Source organism: Malurus melanocephalus, unplaced genomic scaffold, assembly GCF_030028575.1.
Source record: "Malurus melanocephalus ecotype Western Australia unplaced genomic scaffold, MMel_1.1 scaffold_351, whole genome shotgun sequence".
In the NCBI taxonomy this organism is placed as follows: Eukaryota; Metazoa; Chordata; class Aves; order Passeriformes; family Maluridae; genus Malurus; species Malurus melanocephalus.
The window spans coordinates 348,896-374,774 of NW_026623583.1; the positions used below are offsets into that span (position 1 = coordinate 348,896).

Sequence of the window (25,879 nt, forward strand, 5' to 3'; positions counted from 1 at the left end):
ATACCTCATATCCCTGTATCCTTCCTTTGTGCTGGCTCTCCCATGGAGGTGCCCACGAAACTTCAACGTCCGAGGCAGAAAGGCTCCTGGCCAGAACGGTGGTCGGGGCTCTCGTTGGCTCTGTGCAGTTAAAAATAAAAGTTAAGACTTTTCAATTCTATGTTCAATTAGTCCCAAACATTGAGGGATTTATTTTCTTCATTGCACAAGGAAAGAAGCAAACAAACGTCCACGTTCCAAAGCGATGCCCTGTCAGGCTGAGCCGGGCCTCTCCCTCAGAAATAATAAGATGTCATTACTAAACTCAGCCCAGGATACCATGTACTGTAATTAGGACAAGTGGGAACATTTTCTAATCAGTGGCCATTAATTCATGCTGAATCTCCGCGGAATTCTTTTCCAGATTACATATTACTTTTCCATTAATATCAAAAGATTTCATTACGATTAATGTTATTTTAATGGCCGTGAAAAGAATTAATCACGGCTCGCCGTTTATTATCAATCGGAGCGAGGCTGAGCTATCAAAGGATGTGTCAAGGTGGAGAGCAAACCCTTTTGGGGGTAGGGAGGGGAAGGCTTTACCTTCCTCTGCTGAGTAGACCACGGTGACAGGGCTGAAGGAACCTTCCCCTTTGTTGTTGTAAACGCCGACCTTGACCTCRTAGGGCGAGAAGGGGGGCAGGCTCTCGTTCCTGAACACGTATCGGGCGGCGTCGGGCGAGGCCACCACCGTCTGCATCCAGCTGACYGTGCCCAAGGGCCGGAACGCCACCACGTAGCCAAAGCCACCCCCGTTCTGCAGCTCCTCRGGCACCGTCTGTGGGCAGGGACAGAGAGCGGCTTCAGCACCCAGCTGCACCCTGGGGATCCCTCCTCATCCTCTTTGTTCAGGGGATGGACTTGGTGATCCCAAAGGCCTTTTCCAGCCTGGTTAATTCTGTGATTCTGTGATTTTGTGATTTTGTGATTCTGTAAACACAGCACTGGGGACAGAGCTGCACAAGGTCCTGCTCCTCATCCCACCTGAACCATCCCACCCTGCCTGCTCCACCAAAGAGGGAGCAGCACCTCCAGCAGATTCTTCTCCTAAGCCTTATTCCCCCCGCCATCCCTGACTAGATGGGGCCTCCAGTGCTGATGGAATTTTCAGCTTTGTGAAGGTCTGAGGTWCTCTGGGGTGAAGCAAGGACGTGGTTCCTGCTTTCCCAACACGTGCTGCTGCTCTGCCTTTGGAATCCCACGTGGAGCCCCAAAGAACATCCCGGACACACCGACACCTCCCACTCTCAGGCTTGCAGCCCCCTAAAAAGATGCATTAAATACAACGATTCAAGTATTAAAATAATTAAAATAATCCATAATTATGGCCCCCTCTCCCACAGATGTCCATGTAGTTTCAACTCGGGTTTCTGCTGGTGACTGCATCCACTCTGCATTGTAAGGCTCAGAGCAYATCATAAAGAAAGGGCCTCTGGAGATTTAAAGGAGTAAAACCACTCTTCTATCTAAATACAAATGATATTTTGAGCAAATTACATCTCAAACCAACGGCTGATGTTCTGGCCATGTGTGCTTTTGAAACATATTGCAGTATCTTTAGGAGACACGGCGTAACTAATTAGTCCAACAGAGGAGGAAATTTAGCACATTGGAGCTGTGTGCTGAGGACAAAAACCCATTTATAGGTTTTTAATAACCTTAAAAATATCTCTGGCGATTCATCCTGCCAGCTTGGTCAGAAGCAGTGCTAAATGGAAGTGTTAGCATGTCGAGTGGAGTTCATTATTAGGAGAAATATGCCAGCTGCATCGCATCACAACAYGAAAATATGAGCAGACAAATGACTYGAGTTCTAACCCCGGCTGCCTGGAGGAATATTAAACATTTCTCATCTCTGCATCTCCTCTCGCTGGCTGCCATCAGCAGCAGGGAAAGAAAGGCAGCATTTCTCGTGCTGGCCYTTAGCTGTTGGCTGCTTCATTCATATCCCAGGGAGGATGAGGGAYGAAGCTGGGGCCAGTCCTAACAATTCCCCACCAGGTCAGGATATTCCAGTCCTAACARTTCCCCACCAGGTCAGGATATTCCAGTCCCAACAATTCCCCACCAGGTCAGGATATTCCAGTCCCAGCAATTCCCCACCAGGTCAGGATATTCCAGCCCCTCTGACCCCTTGGTTGGCTCCTGGCCATCCACATTTTGCCATTTGGATGTGCTGGGAGTCAGGGGGAGCTGAGCTGATGGCAAAGCATCAACTCCCACCCAGTCCCTGTGGTCCCTGCCCAGCACCTCCCTGCTGGCTGCCCTGCCCAAGTTTTGGGTTGGAACCTCCTCCTGYTCCAGCTGGGCTGTTTTTACCCCACAATCTGTTTTTTTTTTTTACTGCAAACCCACTGAACTCCACCATTCTGGGGTGACACTCACCTCCCAGGTGATGACCAGCTCTGACTTGCTGCCTCCACCACCGCTGACATTGGCTGGGGTCACCTCAGGGACTGCAGGAAAAGAGATGGAGGAGATGGATGTGACACCTCTGAAACCCAAAATCCACACAGAGATGGAATTGTGCAGCCATAGGACACTGCTGATGCCAGGAACTGTTCAAATGGCTCATTTGCCACGACAAACAGCACATTAAAAGTATGTCAATAAGAGTATATGAAAAGTATGGCAATTAACTTGTGTATTCAGTCTCTAATTGTTCAGTTTAAACATTTGTCCTGCATAAAACGGGGTTTTGCTTATTTTCCTGGTTCACTTTCRGTTCCATTATGGGCTCCAGCAGAACAGAGGAGCCGCCTGCCAGGGTCTCAGCGTTTATTCCACAAAGATTTCACGCTCAGCTCCTCAGCCCAGCATCACTTACGAGCTTCTTCAGTTCTTCTCTTCTCCGAGGGCCTGCTGGGCTCCCCGATCCCGATCAGGTTGGCAGCCACCACTCGGAACTCGTACTCCACCCACGGGTTCAGCCCCACCACCGTGGCTGTGAAGGTCCTGCCATCGATGATCTCGGGAACTGGGAACACAAGGAAACCCACTGCAGTGTTAACAATTGCTCAGGGGAGACTCACTTCCTTAAAGGCTTCGTGGAAATATAAATAAGGATTGATAAACTTTCTCTCACCTTTATAATGTTTTACTCATTGCAAAGAAGCCAAAGAGGCAGCATTGAACTGCTGCTTTTAGCCCAAATCYCTGACTTTAAAGAGTTTCTCCTCAATTGCCACTGTTTGAAAGCAAAGTGTAGAGACAACAGGTTTGGAGGGGTTTWATTTTTCTCTTTTTAAAACACACACTGTTTTCTCTATTCAATGGTTCCTGGAACAAAATTAACCTCTGACTGAATGAGCAATTACATCACRGGATTTTTCCCTCTATCAGGGAAATAATTCTCCTCAAAGATGGGCGGGATGACACAGTGTGTCCCTGAGGGATGTCTTTATGGACCACAATTACTGTCGTATATCTCCAGCACAGCAACAAAAGGTAGGAATTCATTCYGTTTCCCCTTAAACATTCATGAGAAAAATGGGTGAGTAATGGCACCGCCTGCACCCTAAATCTTGGGGTTGCCAAACCTGAAAGTAGTTCRTAAGAGCAGTGCTCTGCAGCCAGGGAAATTGCTTTTCCCATCAGGGGATAGAGCTGCTCTGTGTGAGGGTGCTGAAGGATGGGTTTTGCATCAGTGGGTGCTCAAGGATGGGTTTTCCATCCGTGTGTGCTCAAGGATGGGTTTTCCTTCAGTGGGTTTTCCATCAGTGGGTGCTGAATGTTGGGCTTTCCTTCAGTGGGTGTTCAAGGATGGGTTTTCCATCCGTGTGTGCTCAAGGATGGGTTTTCCTTCAGTGGGTTTTCCATCAGTGGGTGCTGAATGTTGGGCTTTCCTTCAGTGGGTGTTCAAGGATGGGTTTTCCATCAGTGAGTGCTGAATTTTGGGTTTTCCATTAGTGGTGCTGAAGGATGGATTCCCCATCCATGGGTGCTCAAGGATGGGTTTTCCATCCATGGGTCCTAAAGGATGGATTCCCCATCAGTGGGTGCTGAAGGATGGGTTTTCCATCCATGGGTGCTCAAGGATGGATTTTCCATCAGTGGGTTTTCCATCAGTGGTGCTCAAGGATTGGTTTTCTATCAGTGGGTTCTCCATCAGTGGATGCTCAAGGATGGATTCTCCATCCGTGGGTGCACAATGATGGGTTTTCCACCTGTGGGGCTCTCTGTGGGGCCAGGCCAKCCTTACCTGTGCTCACTGCCTGCCACCCCACCGAGAAGGGGGTGCGTGCCTGCACCACGTACATGGTGATGGGGCTGTGGTTGTCCGGCCCCGGCCGCCAGGACAGCTGGGCAGTGGTGTCTGTCACCTCATCGATGGTCACGGCCTCAGGGGGGCCTGGGGGACCTGTGGGGTTGAGAGCAGGGCTGGGTGAGGCTTTGGGGCAGGAGTGCTGGGTCTGTGTTCCCTGCTGGGACAGACGTACAGAGTCCCTGCGGAGCGGCAGGGACTGGAGGCACTGGGAGGGGACACACCAGGATGTTCTGCCTCACTGCTGGGTGTCTGTGAGCAGAGGAGCTCTGCAGGGAGCCCCAACAGGGAGGGACCCCTGGGCTCCATCCCTCAGCCATCGCTGCTGGGTGCCTCCTGAGGGTCAGTGCTCCCACCTCAGAGAGCCACAGAACGCTTTATGGGACCTTAAATCCCATCCCATCCCATCCCATCCCATCCCATCCCATCCCATCCCATCCCATCCCATCCCATCGACCCCTCCCACTGTCCCAGGCTGCTCCCAGCCCCAATGTCCAGCCTGGCCTTGGGCACTCAAAGGGATCCAGGGGCAGCCCCAGCTTCTCAGGGCACCCTGTGCCAATGTTTTACCACCCTTGATGTTTTTAGGAGGTGATAAGATCAGTACTTTTATCATCATGGAGGGTCATTTCCTTTTGAAAATTTAATATTCCTCCTTTTTATAGCACCAAGGGTAGCAGGGACAGAGCAGCGCTCAGGTTTGCTTTTCCCAAAGTTAACAAATAGGAAAACACAAATCAGATTTCCCCTATGGATCCAGCCTCAGGGCAATTAATTACAACTCTGTTACAGTCATAGTCACACATCACCTGTGCATGGTAATGAACAGGTTTTGATTTATCAGTGAAGCCACTAAATCATGTTTATTCTAAAAAAAAATAACTTAAAAAAAAAAAAAAAAAAAAAAAAAAAAAAAAAAAAAAAAAAAAAAAAAAAAAGAAATGTTACAACAACAACACCAACAACAGTAACAAAATCCAAATACCTCTTACAATCAGGTCTGCAGCAGCTGATAGCTTGTCCACACTTGTTTGCACCATGCAGACGTATTTCCCTGCATGCTTCAGCTGGATGCTCCTGATCATCAAATCACCAGCTGAATCCTGCTGATAAAGTAGGGAAAAGTGGTTACAATTACTTTTTAATGAGCCCTAAACATCATTATCACATGAAGGACACTGTGACTAATGGATTTACTTTGTGCTGGCTGATGAGAACATCAGGAATGTGAGCCGTGGCCTGGTAAAATGATGGGAGAGTGCCTGGAAGGTGAGAAAAGGAGAATTCTGACAAATCTGGCTCTTCCAGGAGCAGGGGAGCAGGACTGGGGGCTCTCCCCATTAAAACAACRYGACAATTTTTACTCTGATTCSTCATTTYTCTCTCTGAATATCCCATTTTTACCCTCTCAGGTCCAGGCTGTGTCTCCATCTCTTCTGCAAGGRAAACCCAGCCCAAATTTGGAGACATCAGCAGCAGTTTCACGGCTTTGTGTCYCAGCCAGCATTTTGATTGCCCAGCGTTTTTTGTGCTAAAGATCATGAGAACAGCACTCTCTGAGGAAATCTTGCATCACACAACAGCAGTAATTTGTTTTCCAAACGCCAAGTGCATGTCTGATTAACTGTTGAATAGAACTAATTAGGTTTCTGGATGTATTGGATGCTGAAAACCTCTCTGAATTTCTCTCCAGACACAAAGCATTCGATCCATTGGAAATCTCAGGGTAACCTCATGGATTTTGGTCTGAAGAATATTAATAAAGTTTGTGATTTTAGCTTTGTGGGCCTAAACAGGAGCAGCCACCCCAAAAAGCCATTGCTGCTGCTGTGASCCCCGGGCATCAGGCTGGGAGTTCATCTTTTAATTATCTTTTTTTTTTTGAGGGATAGCAGCAATAAAATTGTATTTCCTTTTCCTTTCTGCATAAAATTTCACTCCTGACAAATGTAAACATGAACTATCACTACACCTGTGGCTCCCTAAAACATCCTTCAGAGTAACAAGCAAAAAACCCTTCCCAGTTTTCTACCTCTGCTGAAAATTTTCCATTTCTTTCCTCCTTTTTCTCGCTGCCTTCATCCAGTTCCTTTTGCCAGATTTGATACTTACCCCTCCAACCCTCTCRAAGTGATCCCCATCCTTCTCAAAGTCTATCAGGTGCCCGTTGAAGGACCAGGTGAACACAATGTCCAGGGAGTGGTCGTGGGACACCTGGCAAGGCAGGACAATGCTCTCCCCAACGGTGACATCCATGCTGAAAGGGGACACCATGACCCGGGTGGGATCTGCAAACCACAAACAAAGGGGGAAAAATGGATTATTGCTGTTCTGAGGAGCAGAGACTGGAGGGATGTGAGATTAGGAAGGTCCTTAAAGCAAAAAGTGAATTATTCCATCTTTGGGTTTATCCTTTCTTTAGTTATTGAATTCAAACACTCCAAAATCCTCTTCCAGCCACCATCCTCTCGAAGGAGACAAGAAAAACCTGGAAAAGAGTGCACCACATCTGAAAGACTTGATTAAAACTTTTTATCAGAGATTCTCTTATTTGAATCTGATCATTTCAAAGGTTTGTTTCACTTTCATAAGTTGCTCACCATGGTTATAAAAAAATTATTCTGCTGCTCTTAAATTAAATGTAAAATCTCCAAAACTGGAATGAAAATGGTGTATTAAAACCAGGAGTTTTAAATCTGGTTGTACCTGCAAAGGCAAAGATTAGGCTGAGATTATTGTTTGTTTTTATGTTTGTTGAGAACTGGCTGCTCTCTGATGGTCTCACATTTCAGATCCTTTCTTTGTGCAAAGAGAAAATATATATATATATATGATATATACATATATATATATATATGATCAGGATATATTATATATCTCTGTTCTTTATGTAATATTTATATTCCAGAATAAAAAGTAAATACAAATGATGAGTGAAACCACCAGAACCTTCCCCTCCACGGAGCCCAAACCCCTGAAGTGGTGTCAGACCAGGATATTTTAGGGGCTGAAGCAGAAGAAAAGCTCCTAACCAGGACATTCTCAAAGGGAAGCCCCCAAACCCAGGTTTGACACAGCAAATTCTGCCTGTTAAACACAAACAGCAGCTCCYGTGSCTTCAGGATGATCCCTTCCCCACARMCKCAGCTCCACAGCTCCTTTCCCRCTGCCTTAATTGTCTATTTTTCACTCCAGCATGAGCAGAGTGGTGGCACAGAAAGATGAGCCCCGACACATTATGCAGACTCCAGCTCCTCGTCTGTGCCTGTGAATTCCCTCTGCCTCTAAAGTTAACATTTCTCTTCCATTTCTGTTGACAAAAATGCAGCAATTTTTTTTTTTTTTCTACAGGGCCTCAGAGGAAATGAAAAGGAGAAAAAATATTGCTTAACAATGAGAGCAAAAGTCTGAAAATCATATAGAGAYAGATATTTTTGCTTATTCCAAAAATCTACTCTGCACAGCTGTCATGCTAAAATAATACCAGCATTATTCAATTTCTGGTACACGACACCAAAACCTGAACTACTCCTTCCAGAGCCTATTGCCCAACTGCTTAATTCTCTGCTAAAATAATAAAGATACAGCAGCACAGATATGGACAGGGCAGAGCTACTCACCAAAATCCAGGGGATGCAAAGCTCTTCCTGGATTTTCAGCCTTATCAGAAGTGTACAGGTGGTGGGGAAAAAGATTTTGTTGCTGTCTATAGAGATTTCAGAGCAAGTCCTCGGGGACTTGGCTGTAACATCCTGGAGAAATTTAATTCATTTGTATTTTGTGTTCATTTTTGACCAGACAGAGGAATTCTTACAACAACCACGGTAAGTGCTATGAGAATTAATTAAATTATTCATTCATTTACTATTTCTTAGGTATTTATAAACATGTAAAGAATGAAGAGTATAAAGACTTTAAATATACAGAATACAATATGTAATTGTATAGAATTTGAGAATATAGAATACATTCTGGAATAGATTTTTAGTGTATAATTTGTATTCTAGAGATACATTCAATTATACTGTAAACATATTATGGAAATTGTATTGCAGGATATATTATATATTTCTGTTCTTTAYRTAATATTTATAKTCCAGAATATAGYTAGAACAATATAGGTTTATAGAAATATACAGAATATTAAATATAATAGAATTCTAGGATTTATAGTCTATAAAAATATAAAGGATATAAAGAAATGGGGTGTTTGCTGAAGGCCAGAGCAGCTCAGCACAGCCCCTGCAGATGCTGAAGGAACTGAGTGCCTGCAGGGTTCATGGAATCATGGAATTATTTAGGTTGGAAAAGACCTTTTAGGGTCATGGAGTCATTTAGGTTAGAAAAGACCTTTTAGGGTCATGGAGTCCTTTAGGTTGGAAAAGACCTTTTAGGAGTCCAACCACTCCCCAGCACGCCAAGGCCACCACTGCCCCGTGTCCCCAGGTGTCACACCCACACATCTGTTCAACCCTGTGGGGTGGGACTGCAGCTTTGCCCTTCCAGAGGGGAATTTTCCCCAAATCGCACCCGATTCTCCCCCGTCCCCGTCCCCGGAGCCGCGCTGGTCGGGACCGTCTGTAGGTGTCACTGACGGCTCGGGAAGCACCGCAGCTCCTTCTCATCGTCCCTGCCTCTCCTCCACTCTCAGAGGATGCTCTTTGTGTCACACAGGTGGCGTTTCCCTCTTTTCCACGGTTTTCCCAATTTTCCGTGGTTTTCCCCGCCCGCCAACCGAGCCGAGGGCTCCGAGCAGCCCGAAATCTCCCGGGGATGGGTCTCACACAAACCCTGACAGCCACACCACACCGGGTGCCCAGCCGTGCCTCAGTGTCCCTGCTGGGGTGTCCTGAGGTCACCCGAGTTTGTCTCACCTCCCTTAGTCCCGCCTTAAATCCCGATTTTCCTGCGCCACCTYCCTCGGCTTCGCTGCTGCAGCGCAGAGCCGAGAATTTGGGGCCTTTCTGGCTGATCACATGGCTTTGGTTTATCCTACAACAGATTTTACCAAAGTTTGCCTCTTTCCTTGAAGGAAAAGGAGCCGAGCTGCRCCTCCCATCCTTGGGAAGGCTGGAATTGCTTCCCATCTCCCCATCACCAGCCCCGAGCGCCGCCTGCATCTCCCGGTGCTTGTGGGATGCGGGGATGCGTTCCCGGCTGCTGGGATGCATTTTCAGCCTGCTGGGTTGCATTCCTGGCTGCTGGGATGCATTCCCGACTTCTGGGATGCATTTTCGGACTGTTGGGATGCATTCTCTTACTGCTGGGATGCGTTCCCGACCTGCAGGGATTTATTTTCGAACTGCTGGGATGCATTCCCGACTGCTGGGATGTATTTTCAGCCTGCTGGGTTGCATTCCCGACTTCTGGGATGCATTTTCGGGCTGCTGGGATGCATTCCCGACTTCTGGGATGCATTCTCGACTGCTGGGATGCATTCCCGGGCTGCTGGGGTGCATTCTCTCACCGCTGGGATGCATTTTTTGGCTGCTGGGATGCATTCCCGGGATGCTGGGATGCATTTTTGGCTGCTGGGATGCATTCCCGGCTGCTGGGACGCATTTTCAGACTGCTGAGATGCATTTTTGAGCTGCTGGCATGCATTCCCGGGCTGCAGACACTGAGGGCAGGGCCGGAGGGTCCCAAGGAGCCCATCCATCCCCCGGCTCTGCCATCCCCCTGTGTCCATCAGCAGGGATTGTTCCTTTAGGACCCTTGTCGCACCCGCGGGTCCGCTCCGTGTCACATCACCCGGGGGAACGGGACACAAAGGGGTGGGACACGGCTCCAGCGGCGCGACACGAACCTCAGCACAGCCTGACACTCACAGATAACGCTGTTTTTTCCTTGAAAAAAATAGGTCAGCGCCGAGCAGCTTCTGAATGATGCAGCAGGCGCGGTGTCGCGGATTTGGTGCCCGTCAGCGRAATTGCCGCTGCCCGCAGGGGTTTKGCCAGAGCTGCCCGTGTCAGAGGCRCTCAGCATCCCGGGGATGGATTCGGAGAAGCCTTGCAGTGCAGGATTGCAAAATCCTCAGCAAACAACAGGATGTTGTTTGCTCTCTGCCAGCCCCGGCTGATGAAGGAGCACGGAGAGTTTGGCTCAAATAAAAAACGGCTCAGGAGATGCAGCTCCTGTTGTTGGTCTCAAATCGGTGCAAGTGAGCATCCAGAGATTAAAAAMCAAGGGATCATATCAGCATTTCCAAGGATGGGTGCACCTAATGCTTATTTTGCCATCTATCAGCACACAGAGGAGGTCAGAGGAGCAGGAACACTCAGACTTTGACACTTTTTTTCCAGCATAAAAACCCTGAAGAAATCAGAACTTTCCCCACAGTCCCCAAATCTTTCAGACTGTCCAACTTCTAAGGGAAATTCCCAAAGAATTGTTCCTTCCTTTCCTCTTCCAGCATTGCCTTCAGCTCACTCAAGCTCTCACTTCCATGCTGCTAGGAATGTAATGGGAATGTGGTAAAAAATCCTGCACAATCAGGGAATAATCAAGGTTGCAAAAGGCTCCAAGATCATAAACTCCAAATTTCAGCCTGTTTCAAGGTCTGCAGTCCATGTCCCTCTCCCCTTCCCTCCTTTGCCTAAGCAGGGAAGGTCTGTTGGAAATATTCCTTACGAGGACCTGGGCAGATAAGCAGTAATTTCCAGTTTGATTAACCAGCTAATTACTTAATTCTCTTAGATTAGTGTTACATGATAAAAATCCAGATATATTTTTCCTTACCTGCATAAACCATTTCCTTTACAAGATTTTAAGATGTATTTTTTCCTGCAGATGAACTCTAACTTGAGCATTTGGGACTAATTTTTCCTTTTTTTTTTTTGAATACCAGCATGTTTACCAATTCCATTTTGGCTTTTATCAGCGGGAGTTAATAAATGCATCTCAGATCAATGTCCTCTATTTGCAATGACATTTTACATTATTGTATYGATTCCAAGGCAAATCATGTCTGGAGATAATAAAAATCAATCTTGGAGGATCTGGTTTCTAGGAGCAACCAAAGAATCAAAGTCCAATACACGAAAATACTCCAATGTGCTCTGGTTTTTTTTGGTTTTTTTTTTTCTGTTTGTGAACAAAACATTTTTCCAGGACCATAAAGTCAAAAGCCTCTGAGACCTGGCTGGTGAAACTCCTGGGAGCTCTSAGTGCTCTGTCATCAGGCACTGAGATGTGCAGAAGAGAGGAAAATACAACCCTGAATTAAAGAGATTAAAACCCAGCGAATGGCTGAGCACATAGCAGGAATTAGCAGAGCAAATTGCAGCTGAATAGATTGAGTACTTCATGGGGCATGGCCAAAATGGAGATTAAAAAGGAATGGGGAAAAGGTCAAGTATTTACAGTGTTTGGCCTTTGAAATATCCCACCTGTGAGCTGGGAGGGGTCACACAGATGCTTTCAGGARCAGGCACTTGGCTCCAATGCCAATATCTCTCTTTTTTTCCCCTACAATCAGCTATTACACACATTCTTAACAACATTCTGCAGCATTTCCACCCTCTGGTGTGTGCTATGGCAGTTCAGCCTAATAAAATATAATCCTATTAAAAAGAGATGCTATCAGTTCAGAAAAGGGACTTTAGGCCTGGGACTAAAGTCACTTAGGTCTGATTTTGGCCATGTTRGTGATTAGTGATTAGAGCTTTCCATGCCATCAGGCAGCAGGGAAGGCAGTGAGACACAACCTTGTATTCAGCAGGGATTAGGGAAGGGAGGGCTGGAATTTCTGACCTTTCCTGGAGGAGCACAGACCCCAATTCAGCGCTGAGCTGGGCATTCAGGACGCGCTAAAATTGCTTTGCTGAAGGAGGATCCTTATCTTGCTTGGCTCAAATCTCACCACAGCAGCGTGGGGACATGGGATTATTTTAGCTGGGAGCTTGAGCCCGTTCTCAGGAATTTTCTGTGAGGGTGGGCAAGGTCATTTTARGAGGAAAGTTTGGATGTTGCTCCCTGCGATCTGCCCATGCAGATCCAAGCACAGCATTTCCTCCTCAGCTTCACTAAAGAGCTTCCCACAGATGGAAAACTCTCTAAACTCGATGGCAGAGCCTYTCTTCCAGCAATTAAATCCTCTCCTGGCCAAACAGGGGCCGGGCAGTCCATAAGGGGGTTGCATTTCTGCACACTCCAATCCAGGTTCTGTGCGTGGCCAAATAGTAAATGAAAAAAGTTAATTTAAATCTGGAAAACACATTGGGAATGGAATTGCATGGGAGGATACTGGGGAGGGGTGTGCCATTAGAGCAAACTCAAAAACAAAATATAGGAAAATAAATCCACTCCAGGGGGAGGGCAGGGAGTGACCAGAGGACCCAAAATTCCACTTTAACCTCCTTTTTATCGATGTGATGCAATCTGATCAAATCAAGCTCTCTCCAGCAAATTGTCACAAAGAAAATCAAATGTAATGGGTTCTGGAGGTGACAATCAAATCTGTCATTCAAGGAAATTTATCCCTGCTCTTTGCAGTGGGATGGAACAGCTCCTGATGACACCAGGAACCCCAAACATCCTCATCCAGCTCTGCAAACTGAAATAAATCCCAACTTCACCCCAGAAGCTCCTCGAGTGAAACCTCAGTGTTTGACAAACGACCCAAGAGTCTGGAAAAAATCTGTGTGGATAACCCAGGGAATTCAAGGTGTCACCTTTTGTGGGCTATTGATTGCCACGAGCTGATATCCTGCTGGAGTTTGGAATAATCTGCTGTCATTGCAGCAATGATGGCCATCTCCCCGAGAAGGTTAATGAGATACAGCAGAATCASAGCTAATCTCTGAGGAATTGCCAGCTCAGGGATCAATCACTGCTCTCCTCATCCCACAAACCAGGGGGATGGTGCAGATGTGACTCCATGGAGCTCACAGAAGCAGCACCCAACGATATTTTGCCCCCTGGAACAGATCCCCCTGCAGAGATGGTTCATTTCTGCTGCTTTCACAGGCTTTGAATGGTAAAAACCATCAATCAAAAATTCCAGAGAGCAGCAGAGCAGCAAAAATGCAACATCCATGCACTCAGACTGCAAAATCATGGAGTGACTGGCACAATCTTTGCATTTTTAAGGGACAAGTGTGTATTTTAGGCATTCCCCACATAAATTCTGTGCCTATTCCCCACCCTCCTCATCAGCACCAAGGCATCAGGAATTAGCTGCCATGCAAGAATAAATCCCAAATTAAGAGTCATTAGGAGCAGATGCCTCCTGAGCTGTCAAATTTAGGAAACAGCCAGAAAAATCCCTGGCTGGACTTTCCAGTTTCCCAGGGAATGATCCACAGCTCAGCCATCCTTAATGTCACACAGATCAAGGCTGGCTTGTGTCACCCACGCCTTGGGATAAGCCAGGCTTGGTGTCCAGGACATTCATCAAGCAGCCCAAGACATTCACCTTCCCATGTGCCATTTCAGGAGAGGGAACTGCAGGGAGCACCTGTGGATACCTCTGAAAACAGGATAAGTTTTTACTATTTTTTTTGTTTTTTACAATTTTTTTTTTACTATTCCCTTCTAAACTGTGGCAAATACAGATTATCAAAAAGTACCTGCAAGTCTAAGTCAAAGAAAGCACAACAGCTGCAAACCTCAGGATTTTCCAAGGATCCARAGAAGTGAGCCAGGCACCAGAGAGACATGGAAAGCAAAATCAGGGGGAATTTCAGCTCTGTTCCCACAGGGAATTATCCAATCTGCCCACGGGGAGCACAGMAGGGACCCAGCCCCTCAAACACCARSCTGAACATTCAGACTTTGAGTCACAGCCAAATGGGAACAATTAAGCTCAGCAATTCCATCAGAAAGAGAATTAGAAAAGCAGGAGAGGAGGAAGAGTGCAAAATGAAGAGGAAGGTTGCTCCAGCGTGGGCACAGACTTGGAGTAATTGGGAATAAAATGAATTCTCCTCCTCACTTTCTGTCTGACCTTGAGCAAGTCATTAAAAGTCTCTGCTGCCTTATTTGCCCAACCTATGAAATGGCTCAGACCTTCATTAGAAACTGCTTTGTCTCCTGCAYCACTGTGCACAGCAGATATTTTTATTTAAAGTAAATTTTTCCATACGTCCCCGTTGAGACCTCCACACCACCATGAGCCCAAACACCCATTACTGAACAAATCCAACCACAGGGAGGCCAGAGCAGCAAACAAACACTGCAGCAGAATTCCCKGGGCTGGAAAGGTCTCATTTGTTTGTGGTGAAGGTGAGATCTGTCCCTGTTCCTTGTGCTCTCCCCAGGGAGMGACTCATTCCCGGAATTAACGCACTCAGAGAAGATGAACCTCCCATTCCAGGGGTTCTGRGGATGTGGGCAGGGCAGGAGGGAGRAAGGATCACAGGTGACATRAAAATAACAACCCCAAGAGCATCCCTCATTAYAACAAACCCCAAACCTCCAGCTCTTTCTCTACCGAATAAATCTCACATCATTAAAAGCATCCCTGGCATTTCTCCCATTCCGTGGCATTTTGCCTCAAATTAGCCACAATTTTTCTTAGTGTAAATAATTCCATGGCCAGGATGGAGACCCAGCTTGCAAAGACACACTCAGGGAAGTGAAGGAGCAGCAGCTCCACCTCTCCTTTCCTTTCAGCCTGGTTTTGGTTTTGGGGGAGCTTTTTGGTTTTGGTTTTGGCCCCGAGCTCAAAACTTTGCTGGGGTCAGTCACAGTCTGGAATGTTTTTCCCACTCTCCTGCAGGGAATGGTGTTCATTGTCAGCTGAACCACAGCTGATTTCCAGGACTAATGGATTTTTACAGAAAATTTCTGCTGTGCACCGAGCACAGGAAAGGAAATTTTCACTGGTGAAATACTGCTGATTTCCCAAATAAACTCTGCATTCAGATATATTCACAGCCAAGCTGGAAGAAAACACACTACTAAACCCTACAAATTGAATCACTGGTGCTTCATGGCCCCCTTAAAAACTTCAAATGAAAGCAAAATTCATATTCCAGGTGGGTTTGTGACTGACAAAGGGAGAGAGAACCAACCCAAGCCATGGCAAACCAGTCCAGTGACAAAATTCCTGTATTTCGGAGCCAACCTGCTTTTGAGTCAGGAGCATTTGTATTTCTGTCATATTCCCAAATGCCTGCAGCATGGTGAGCCAGAACACCCAGAATGTGACTCACTCCATTCCATGTCCTCTCTGCCCTCCTGATTTTGGGATAAAAACAAGAAAATCCTGTCTCCATATGATCTTTGATGGGATTGCACATAATCTTACAGTAAAAAAAAAGGAAAGTCAGGTCACAGGAGTCCCTAACATTGAAGCAGCACCTCCTCCCCTCGTTCAGCARCGTGCAGATCCCCCTGATCTGCCAATCCCAGGCTTTATCTGGGTGCCACCTGGATTTAGGATCTGATAAGGAGCTCTGGGAAACCTGTTGGTAATCCAGGCTCAGCTCAAATCCTCCCTGAGCTGCTCCCAAAAGGGATCCTGAGAAAACACACAAAAGGGCTGGGATTTCCCCAAACACTGTCCCAGATTCTTGTCTTCACCACTCTCACACCTCTCCCTCCCACGACAGAAAATGTGCTCTCTAAACACTTCCTGTGGCTCTTTGATGTTAAAAACATCACCCTGGGGCCGCTCTGCTCCGAGTCCATGATTTCAAGGATACAGATTTCACTTTCCCTTTTTATTCTGATTCCTCCATCCTCACCTGGAACTCCCTGCAGGGCATGGATGGATCCTCACCTCCCCATCCCCATCTATTCCCACTGAATTCCTCTGGCATGGGGAGAGGTGGCTCTGGGGACAGTTTCCCCCTCTGCCCCAGCAGCAACAACGGCCTCATTTCTCTGATTTATTTCTTTCTCTCTGAGCACGACCCTAATTCACCCAGAATTCGTGCAATTCCCATGGAACTCGGTGCCTGGGAGTTCATCCCATGGAAAAAAAAGGGATAAATTCATAACATTGGTGCACTTAACTCATGATGTCAGCAGGCTCAGGGCCCAGGATCTCCTCCAGCAAGGAGCAGACGTGCRATTCCACCCCGTGTAATGTTAAAGCACAACTTAAAATGTTAAGTGCAACTGTCATGTTGCATTTTCTGGCAAGCAGCAGAGTTCCACGGAACTAAAAGCTCAAGGAGACAGATTTTCCCCTGCCTGGGATTCCTGGGAGCTCCATAAAGCTGCAGGAGATGAGGTTTGGCCCCTTTTCTGCCAGCTTGGGGTGGGAGCAGCAGCAGGAATGGTCAAATTTCAGAGCTGGAACATCCTGAGATGGGAGGAATCACYTTCCACCATCCCAAACTGCTCCAAACCCCGTCCAACCTGACCTTGGGCACTTCCAGGGATCCACAGCACCCTGTGCCAGCACCTCACTGCAAAATAATTTGTTAATTATGATTTATGCCCAATCCCAAACATGAACACAAACAAACTGCATTGGATTTCAAGGTGATCTACGGCTGCATTTTAACTATGTTGGGCTTTCATTTGTAATCTGAAAAAAAAAAAAATTGAAAAATATTTTAACCTTTCTGAAATGCACCCTGTTTTTAGAACAAATTGAAGCAAGTTGATGAAAACTGTTAATTAACCTGCTTTGGGCTCATTAAGAGTCTGTGTTTAACCCACAGGTCGTCTCCTCTTTCAGCTCATGTGTGGATCTGATCTTCAGTGAGGAACTAAACAACCCCATCTGTTACTGATGTTGAAGAACTCCTGAACCTCTTGCTTTTTTTTTTGGGAGAGGCCAGAAAAATTCCTAAAACAAAAGTGCTGAGCTTTTCAAGGCGTAATTCTAAACATTTTTTTTTCTCCTATGGCAGGACAGGTTGCAAGAATGCTGACCCTGCAATACATTGTGGGTTTAGGATGAAAGTACAGAGCAAAAATACTGTTTTTTTTTTCCCCCTCCACAGGTTATTCAGACATAATGATTGAAATTTTCTAAAAATATATATTTTTCCCATGTCATGTGCTGAATCAGGTATATGTATAAGTGACATAACCTGGGAAAACAAGGGATAGAAGTGTTGCCTTGATCAGCAAATTTCTATAATGACACAGACACAGTTAAGGGGTTTTACCTCSRTATTTGGGATCCCAGGTGCACATAARGGGTACAGAAATKTCTAAAAGGGTATAGAAAATCTATAAAAGGGTCTATAAAAATGGAAGGCAAAAATCATCRGGCATCAGRGYTAATATTTCTRTSWGWRWGMAGSMWSWAYMRARRKAAGWAAKWWAWWYAAASRARRRARAMARMMASYWRKTGKTKTKTKRKKRSTKYKTGCTGTARRTGAGCWATGRTGGAGTGCTGTAGCTAATGARTAACACCAATGATAACATACAATAATGTATAAATGAGACTGATTTYYGGAATAAACAGCTTTTTGCCCTTTACAAGGTGCYGTCCCTGTGTGTGTGTGTGGTGGACACCCCAACAGCCACATCCCTGCTCTTAAAAATATCACTCCAATAACGCTGCAGATCAGCCCAAAACTGGCACGGGAGCAAGGCAGGAGATCTATGCCTTTTAATATCGAGCTCTTCACCAAGATGACTTTTATCATGTTAATGACAAAATCACACTGATTTTAAAAGAGCCCAAATGAGGCAATTAGTGACAGCCCCAGCGAACGCACGCAAGGTCTGCACTGGGAGCCAGATGGATTTCTTCAATATATTTCTTATTGTCTGCTCGTGGTAATCTGTTCAATTAAACTCAATCAGTGCTACAGAAGAACTTCTGAATCGCCTGCAAAAAAAAAAAATATTAATTGTCTGCTGCAAATTTAATGAAGCTTAACGCTGGTGTTATGTTTACAAAGTTTTATTTGTTATGATTAGTAAGTGCTTCACATGGGGAAAAAAAGGAAATTCCTGACTTCATTCAGGCAGCCCTAGAGCAGCCCACTGGTGCTGGATGTGGTTTTTGGGGTTTGTTTTCATTTCTGGTCTCTCTGCCTCGTGCTGGTTTGGCCTCAGCAGCTCATGGGGATTTTTGTGTCCCCAAAAATGGAGAGCTGTCGTGGTGCTGCTCGGTCTCAGCTCTGGGATTCCAGTCCTGCCTGGGGTTTGGCCACAAAGCTGTGTCAGGACAGGTCCCCAGAGGAGCCAGGGATGCTCCTCTGACCTTCACCATCCTCCTCTTCCTCAGGGGTCACTGCCCTTCCCCTGCTCACCGCTCACAGCAGCTGGGGAATGACAGACCCATGGAATGTCGTGAGCTGGGACTGACCAGAGGATCATCCAGCCCAGACCCCATCTGCCACCTCAGAATAATCCAACCTCTGTACAGAAATTACCTGTCAGAAGAACAGGGATGTGGATGGATACACAGCTATTTAATCCTTTTTGGGGTGTTCTGGTGTGGGGGAATGGGCCCCCACAAGCCCTGATTCTGAAACTCAGACAATTATTGTGTATGACTGAGGTCTGGGAAAAGAAAGGGATGTTAACAGCCCACATGGAGGAGGAATAACACAACCTTGAGAAAAGYAGWTTGGAATGCAGAATTGATAACGCAGGTRGCTGAAAATTATAARCATTRCTAATACTGTAGCTTTTGCAAACTCACCAATTATGTTCTGATTACTAATTAAACAGCTGTCTCTTGACCAATRTATGTTTGACASAAATGTGTACTCTGGTTGCTAAAGTGGATAAAAGAGGCTTGTCCCACAATAAAGTTCTTCTTTCTTTCTGTTTTTTTCACCCACTTTTGTGTGYTTTGTATCTATTCTTTTCTGTCRCTGTTTGGCCAGCAGCGACATTCTGGGGCTGCCCTGATTTTCCTGATGCCCTCAGATCCTCACTGAACGGAGCTGGGATGAAAACCAGACCTTGGCCAGGATCAGGGGTCACAAACCCAGGGAGGGGATGCCCCTGCCAGGGCTGAAACTCAGACTGAGCCCCTCACCTGCACCAGGGGATTGGATCAGCTGGGATCCACAGGGAAGCTGCCTGAAACTGTAAAATCCTTCATTTCCAAGAATTGAAGACAATTCTTGTGTTCCAAGTGTCACATTGAGAAGAGCCCTGGTTGCTGCATTCCAGCCCCATCACCATCAGGATTTCCCACGCTGGGTTTTGGAGCAGCTCCAGCWCTGAGCAGGGTGCACATCTCTGTCCTTCATAATTGTGCCTTTCATGCACTGCTCTGGGTCACAGTTTTACTTAAGCCCAGCAAAAGAGCCTTAATTGTGTCCTAGGAAATAATTGGTGTCAGTGGAAATAGTCCAATTAGAGGGGAATATTTTTCCTTTGCAATTTCACGGGCAAAGATTATGGCTTTSCTTGTCAATTGTGAAAATCAAGCCTTTGCTGCTGGTTGTGACTCAGAAGTCAAGAAAGGTTTTTCTCTAACTTAGAAATAAGTTTTAATTCCTARACATGAGAACACATAACATGTTCTCATGAATAAATCAGAGCCTGTATGGCACTTTCTGAGCTTTTTTTTGCCTACAAATCCCTGATTTAGAGATTCTGGAGAACAAGTTTATGCTCTAAATTGACTTGTCCTCATGAAATTTTTTTAAAAAAATGTATTAGACTTGATAAGGAATATTCATTCATGTCTGGACTACATATCAAAACTGTGTTCAGCAAATGCTAAACCAAAATTTAGAATAATGAAACATCTTTGGATGATTTCAGTGTTGAGAGCCTCTGCTTTGGCTTTGACACCAGCTGAGCACAGAGCTCGTGTGCTATCAGGATAATTACAAAAGCCCCATAAAATGCAGATAACCCTCAAGTGCTGCTCTGGGATTATCACTTTAAACTCTGCCTCTCRTTTTTAAATCATATTTTGTGCTTTCAACACCAGGTGTCATTCAACCAAGTCCCTTTTTAAGGGCTGAGGCATAGCCAACATGAATTTGAGATGATGTTGAGCTACGAGAAGAGAAAAATAAAGTCTTTAAATGACCTTAACCACTGCAGGAACGAGGCAGAGATCTGAGGGATCACTCATGTTTGCAAAATATCAACACCAAACCCAGAATGTGGGTGGGAGGGATGGAAAATGCCTGCAGAGCTCTCTGGGACAGCTTTTCCACAGGAGCAGAGCAGCAGCAGTGGGGGAAAATCAGGGAGGTTTGGACAGGGAATGTGGACAGTGCTGAAATAGGGCAACAGATTTCAGCAGCTGCTGGAATTTGCCTTTGGTTCATGTTAAAAAAAACCCTCAATATCTCAATGTACAGCTCCCTCCTCCTCTTGGGGACAGAGTTCAAGCCCCACTTCAAGGAACTGATGGAACTTGCTCCAAAGTCACTTCAAACTCAACAGAGCTGAGAACAGCTGGTGAAACTCACATTTATGGGCACTCACTGATTAAAAAAAMCCCAAAACCCAAACCAAACCCCACAGGTACGAGGCAAGGACAAGACAAATTCCAAACAATGGAGTTTCAATTCTGATCAAGTGATGCTGAAACAGGGACAGCCACAGGGAGATCATCCCACCCCACTGACACTTTCTGCAGAAGGGAAATGCTGTGTCCTAAAGGACTGGAACAACCCAGCAGGAATTCCAGGTTTAAAGGCAGCAACATTTGAAGTCTCTGAAAAGTGACTGGATAATGGGCCAGAATTTACAGTATTTAATCAATTTTAACTGCAATGCAGCACTTCAACGTTCACCCAGAGGAATAGGCTGGGAATGAAAAATGTGCTGTTTTATAGGGAATAATTTGAATCACTGTGCTGGACAAAATCAAGACTATCAGTCTATTCGAGCGTGAGGAAAAAAAATAACCTCCTGACATTATCTTTGTGTTCTCTTTCTGCTGAAGTGATACAGATTCCAGCCAGCAGAAGTTGTGCTTTCACTGCCTTGAGCCCTCCCGTGACAGCCCCAGGGAGGCAGTGGAGAAATGTGAAAGATTCATCCCAATTAAACAGAAAATTGAGCCATGGGAAGGCGCCCTTGTCAGGGAGGCACCGATGTGACCCCAATCTGCACCTCCCCAGGGGGCAGGCACCGACTCCACTGAGCTTTTAGAGGTGAATTTAAATAAAAATGTATCTAAAAATGTGTATTTAGATATGGAGATGGACATAGATTTAGATATAGATATAGAGATGGGTTTCCAGCTGAGCCCATGGCCTGAAGAGAAGCAGAATTTTGGGAAGCAGCCACAGGTGTCAATGATGGGACCACAATCCCAACATCCCCAAAGCAAAGCTGGCCCCAAAAGTTAAATAAAATCCATTAGAAATCTGCTGGGAACAAGTCCTGCATGACAGGGACCTCCTCAATCCAAGACAGAAGCAGTGGGGACACAGAGGGATCAGCTGCTTTGGGATGCTGCTCCCACCCCAAATCCACCTCACATGGGTCCCACTGCTACCCCATCTGGGATCTGAGCACAGGAGCCTCTCCTGGTGCTTTCCTCAGCATTCCCAGAGCTTCCAGGGCCCTGCCTTGGAATCTGTCTCCTCTCTCAGCCTGCTGCTGCATCAGCCAGTTGATATCACTGCATTAAATACAAATAAACTCATACAGCCTGTGCCTGTTTACTCCATTTGTCATTTAATCCCCCGGCACTCAGAGAGTCTCTAATCTTTCCGTGTGTTGGAAGAATTGAACATTTAGCCTCAAGTACGGGAAAAAAAAACAGGGAACAAGCTGGAAAATGAATATTTATATAACACACTGAAACACACACCATGTTTTACAGGGCTCGGAACGCTGCCTGCGATCCTTCTCCAGCCTTACAAACCCAATCCTGCTTTTTAATTGAAAGGTCAAACTGAACATGCAAGTTTCGAAGGTTTCAGCTCTTGGAGGCCAAGAGGTTCTCATTTAGCACCAGCCAGCAGAACAAACCCAAAGCACAAGTGCACCAGTTCAGAAAACCRCTGGGGTTGGCCCAGCCTGACAACAGAATGTTAATACACAGCCCTATGGGCACCTGTCAGGATTTGATATTTTTTAAACTGTCTACTCATGCATAAAATGAATATTTATTCATCCCTCTCTGGTTGTTTGCCAGAGAGTTATTTTTAAGCTGCTTGGTTCTGGTGTAACATATTCCCCTCCTCCTCCCATCCTTGCCTGCACTGTCTTTGACACTGTCGGCATCTCTCCCTGAGAAAGAAAATGATAAAAAAAACAAGGAGAGCCTGCAATATTAATGGAAGAACACAGGAAGGTTAGGAAAAAATGTCTTGACCTTCACAGCTTTTTACTCAATGGCATAAGATGAGATAGAAAAGAATGTAAGCATATCTTAAGGTCAAAAACCACRTCAGCTGTTAAATTAGTCTTTTTGTACACCACGAAATGGAGGTAAAGTAAGGAATTCATCCATATTTCTGTCCAAACTCACATGTTTCACTCAGGGCAGAGAAACTCAAGCATTTCACTCTATAATACAGTATTTTACACAGTTCATTGGGAGCTCAGAATAGTTGCTGCCCTTTTAYACTTTTTATGGGCCAGACTTTGCAATTGCACTTTTGAGTTTGCCGTTAATATCCCCACCTTGGGCTCGGGAGTTTATTCTGTGCTTCGTGCACACGTGTGGCTGCCATTAATGCAAATGGACTGGAAATGGAGCACTGAGGGGGAAAAACATCCTCAGCAGCCCTTTATAATCTCAGAGTGAACAAAAGTGATTTTGGAGCAGGGAAACACAGAGATCGGGTACCACAACTGCTGAAGTTTTCCTGGGAGTGATGGGGTATTCCTGGGGCACTGGGAGGATAAATCAGGAATTACAGAATTGTGAGTATGGAATGACAGAACCCAACCACTCCTGCTTCCAACTGGCTTTTTTATGGTGGAAAAAGTGGTCCCTGATCTTGCCATTTTGCCATTTTTCTCCCCAGTTTTGCTCTGGGACACACAGAGCTGATCAGGGAATACCCCTGGATCCCTGGCAGTACCCAAAGCCAGGCTGGGATGGGCTTTAAKGTCCCTCCCACAWTTCTGATAATGGATAAAGTKTTTTTCATGYYCTTTCCTGGCTGTTYGCTGCAGGTGCCTCCTTGGGACAGCACAGGTCAGGGAAAGGCAGAATCAGCTYCTACAGAGACCTGGCTCTGGTCCTGACTTGTCTCTGTTCTTCTCAGGGACCAACACAGGCAAATGCCACACGAGGGACTCACAACAACCCCAAACCCAAAGAGTTGTTGGGATCCTGATGCTTTCCTACAAGGCTCAGAATATCCCAGACTGGCTGGGGTTGGAAGGGACCTCTGGATRTGTTCCAGCTCTAAAAACCACGGATTAAAACCTGCATTGGAACATTTAAAGCATTTCCTATAYAGCACAGAAACACAAGGAGAGCCTCTGACTGAATACGATCCATCAGTGCCAGGGTGTGGGAGAATGAAAACTGACAGCATTAGAGCTTCCTGATTGATTTATCACTTTGCAATCAATGTTCCCTGATTTCTTATCCAATATGGGTTTTTTCCTCAAATAAGAAGGAGATGGAGAGTGATTGTAAGTGTAATAACCTATATGTTCATTGCCTGTTACAATCCATCAGACACCAGACTGCTCATCAGCAGGCCAAAAATTAATTCAACACATTTGTCAGTGTCTCTCATTGTTTATCAAATCATTCCTTTCAATATCTTTGTCAAATGATTCCTTTCAATATCTTTTTCCAATTATTCCCTTAAATATCTTCACCAAGCTACAGCTTTTACTTTTAAAAACGACATTTGACGGATAACGAATGCACGTGAATAAACCCTTGGAATCCCCAAAAGGCTGAAATTCAGCCCTGGGGGAGGAATAATGAAAATAAATGGGAATTTGTGCCTCACCACAATAACAATAACTCAGTGAGAGTGTTTTTAGTCACCTTTGACCACCAGGCTGCCCGTGCTGCTCGCCGTCCCGAAGTGGTTGGTGGCCACGCAGGTGTAACTGCCCGCGTCCGACTTGGTGACGTTAACAATGCGCAGGCTCCCGTCGTCCAGAACGGTGATCCTGCAAAGACAGCACCCACACAAGGTTTATTTTCTTTCTTTTTTATTTTTTTTTTTTAAAGCGTGCATTAATTCTGGATGGAGGAGCAGCAGCCAGCCCTGCCCTGCTCGGGGAGCTGAGCCTCCGCGGCCGCGCCTCGTAAATCCTGAACGCGGCGTTTACACGAGTTTGGCCRTGTCTTTACTCGAGGGCAACTTTCATTTACACATCAGCAGCTCGTGGAGGTTTTGCAGGCTCTGTGCTCTGATGYTCAGCCCTCACCATGACAACCCCAGCACATGCAGTGCAGAACCTGGGCAYGGAGCTGGGCGCTCGCTGCCGGAGCAGAAACTCCTTTCCCATTTTTTCCAGCAGGATGAAGGATTTTCACTGAGGGCACCACGCTGCCAGGCTCAGTGCCCACCCCTCTGCACCACTCAGCTCACAGCAGGGTTTATCTGCAAGTTATAAACCCCACCATCCTGTTTGCTGCCATCCTCTGCCCACCTGGACAGGGCTGTTCTCTGCGGTCTCTCGGGGCAGGGGGCAGCTGAGGATGGATTGTTAATTCTTGGGTGATCCCCAGCCCCTCCTCTTGCACAAGACCATTCCAAACTTCCCGTGTTCTCTCAACGAGCTTCGCCTCTTGTTACCTTTTTTTTTTTTCCTGCTCTGCTGTAAGTCAGTGAACACAGAAAACCTGATTTTGCCCAGTAAATCCCATCAAAACGTGAATGACTTGTGCCCTGTGGAGGCATCACCTAAGGAGACTCCAGAAAAGCCTTCCTCCCACCCTAAAATCACCTCCTTTAGCAGAATTTTTGCCTCTTCAGTATCACATCCTGCAGCACAATCTGCTTTCTCACCTTCAGCCACTTTCAGACCTGCCTGGAAAATCTTGTACTAATTCCTGCCTTGTCCTGCTCAATTATTTCCCCATCTCAATAAAACGAAGATGCCTTCCTGCATCCTTAACGAAGCCAGTGAAGCTCTGCACAAGTGGACTGAGAAATTGGGAGGAAAGAACCTCAGCAATGGTGCTGGCAGTGCTGCAGGAGGGCTCAGGGGCACTGCCCTCTGACATGGGAATGTCCTGGAGCACTGGGACAGTGCTGGGACAGCTGRATAAAGCCCCAGCCTGACACAAAATGCTTTTGGCAGGCATTGAAATTCCAATGAATTCAAACCAGGAGAGTTTCAGCGCTGTGCTCCAGCACTGCCCCTCTGGCTCTGCCCTCCTTCCTTCCCTCCTTCACACTTCTGCCACCCCAGGAAACCCAGTAAAGTGAAGTTTTGGATTATTTCTGTACAGTTGAGATTTTTTTTTTTTTTTTAGTTATTTACCCTTTCTTTTCAGCCATATGGTTGAGAGCTATTTGCTGGCTAATCTCTTCCACAGATCATTTTAATTGTGCCTGTTGATGAAGCTAGATTTAATCTCAAATTCTAACGCCTTTCCAGTCTCTTTCTCCTGCTATTGGCTCCCTTCTAAGCTGTCTCTATTCCCAGTTTAAAGCTGGTTTTTGGGACTGGGTTCCCCAGGGGACCTTTTTGGATCAATCCCCCACCAGCTCTGGCACATCTCAGGGTGCTGTCCTTAATTTCCTCTCCTTCCCAAGCTGAGCCTGAGGTCCCTGGCTTTATATCCTGAGCCCA

At 46.0% G+C, this 25,879-nt stretch overlaps 1 protein-coding gene across 1 annotated transcript in view; it reads right to left on the minus strand.

Annotated features, from left to right (window-relative positions):
* Nucleotides 1-25,879, minus strand: part of LOC130580643 (contactin-4-like) — a 231,459-nt gene that overhangs the window by 5,008 nt on the left and 200,572 nt on the right. Inside the window, exons 14-21 of the mRNA XM_057378263.1 lie at nucleotides 24,117-24,244; nucleotides 6,419-6,594; nucleotides 5,292-5,412; nucleotides 4,244-4,402; nucleotides 2,870-3,019; nucleotides 2,428-2,498; nucleotides 586-820; nucleotides 5-120 (exon numbers count right to left, since the gene is read on the minus strand). Of these exons, the coding sequence (XP_057234246.1) occupies nucleotides 5-120; nucleotides 586-820; nucleotides 2,428-2,498; nucleotides 2,870-3,019; nucleotides 4,244-4,402; nucleotides 5,292-5,412; nucleotides 6,419-6,594; nucleotides 24,117-24,244 (1,156 nt within the window). The remainder of the gene's footprint in view (nucleotides 1-4; nucleotides 121-585; nucleotides 821-2,427; nucleotides 2,499-2,869; nucleotides 3,020-4,243; nucleotides 4,403-5,291; nucleotides 5,413-6,418; nucleotides 6,595-24,116; nucleotides 24,245-25,879) is intronic.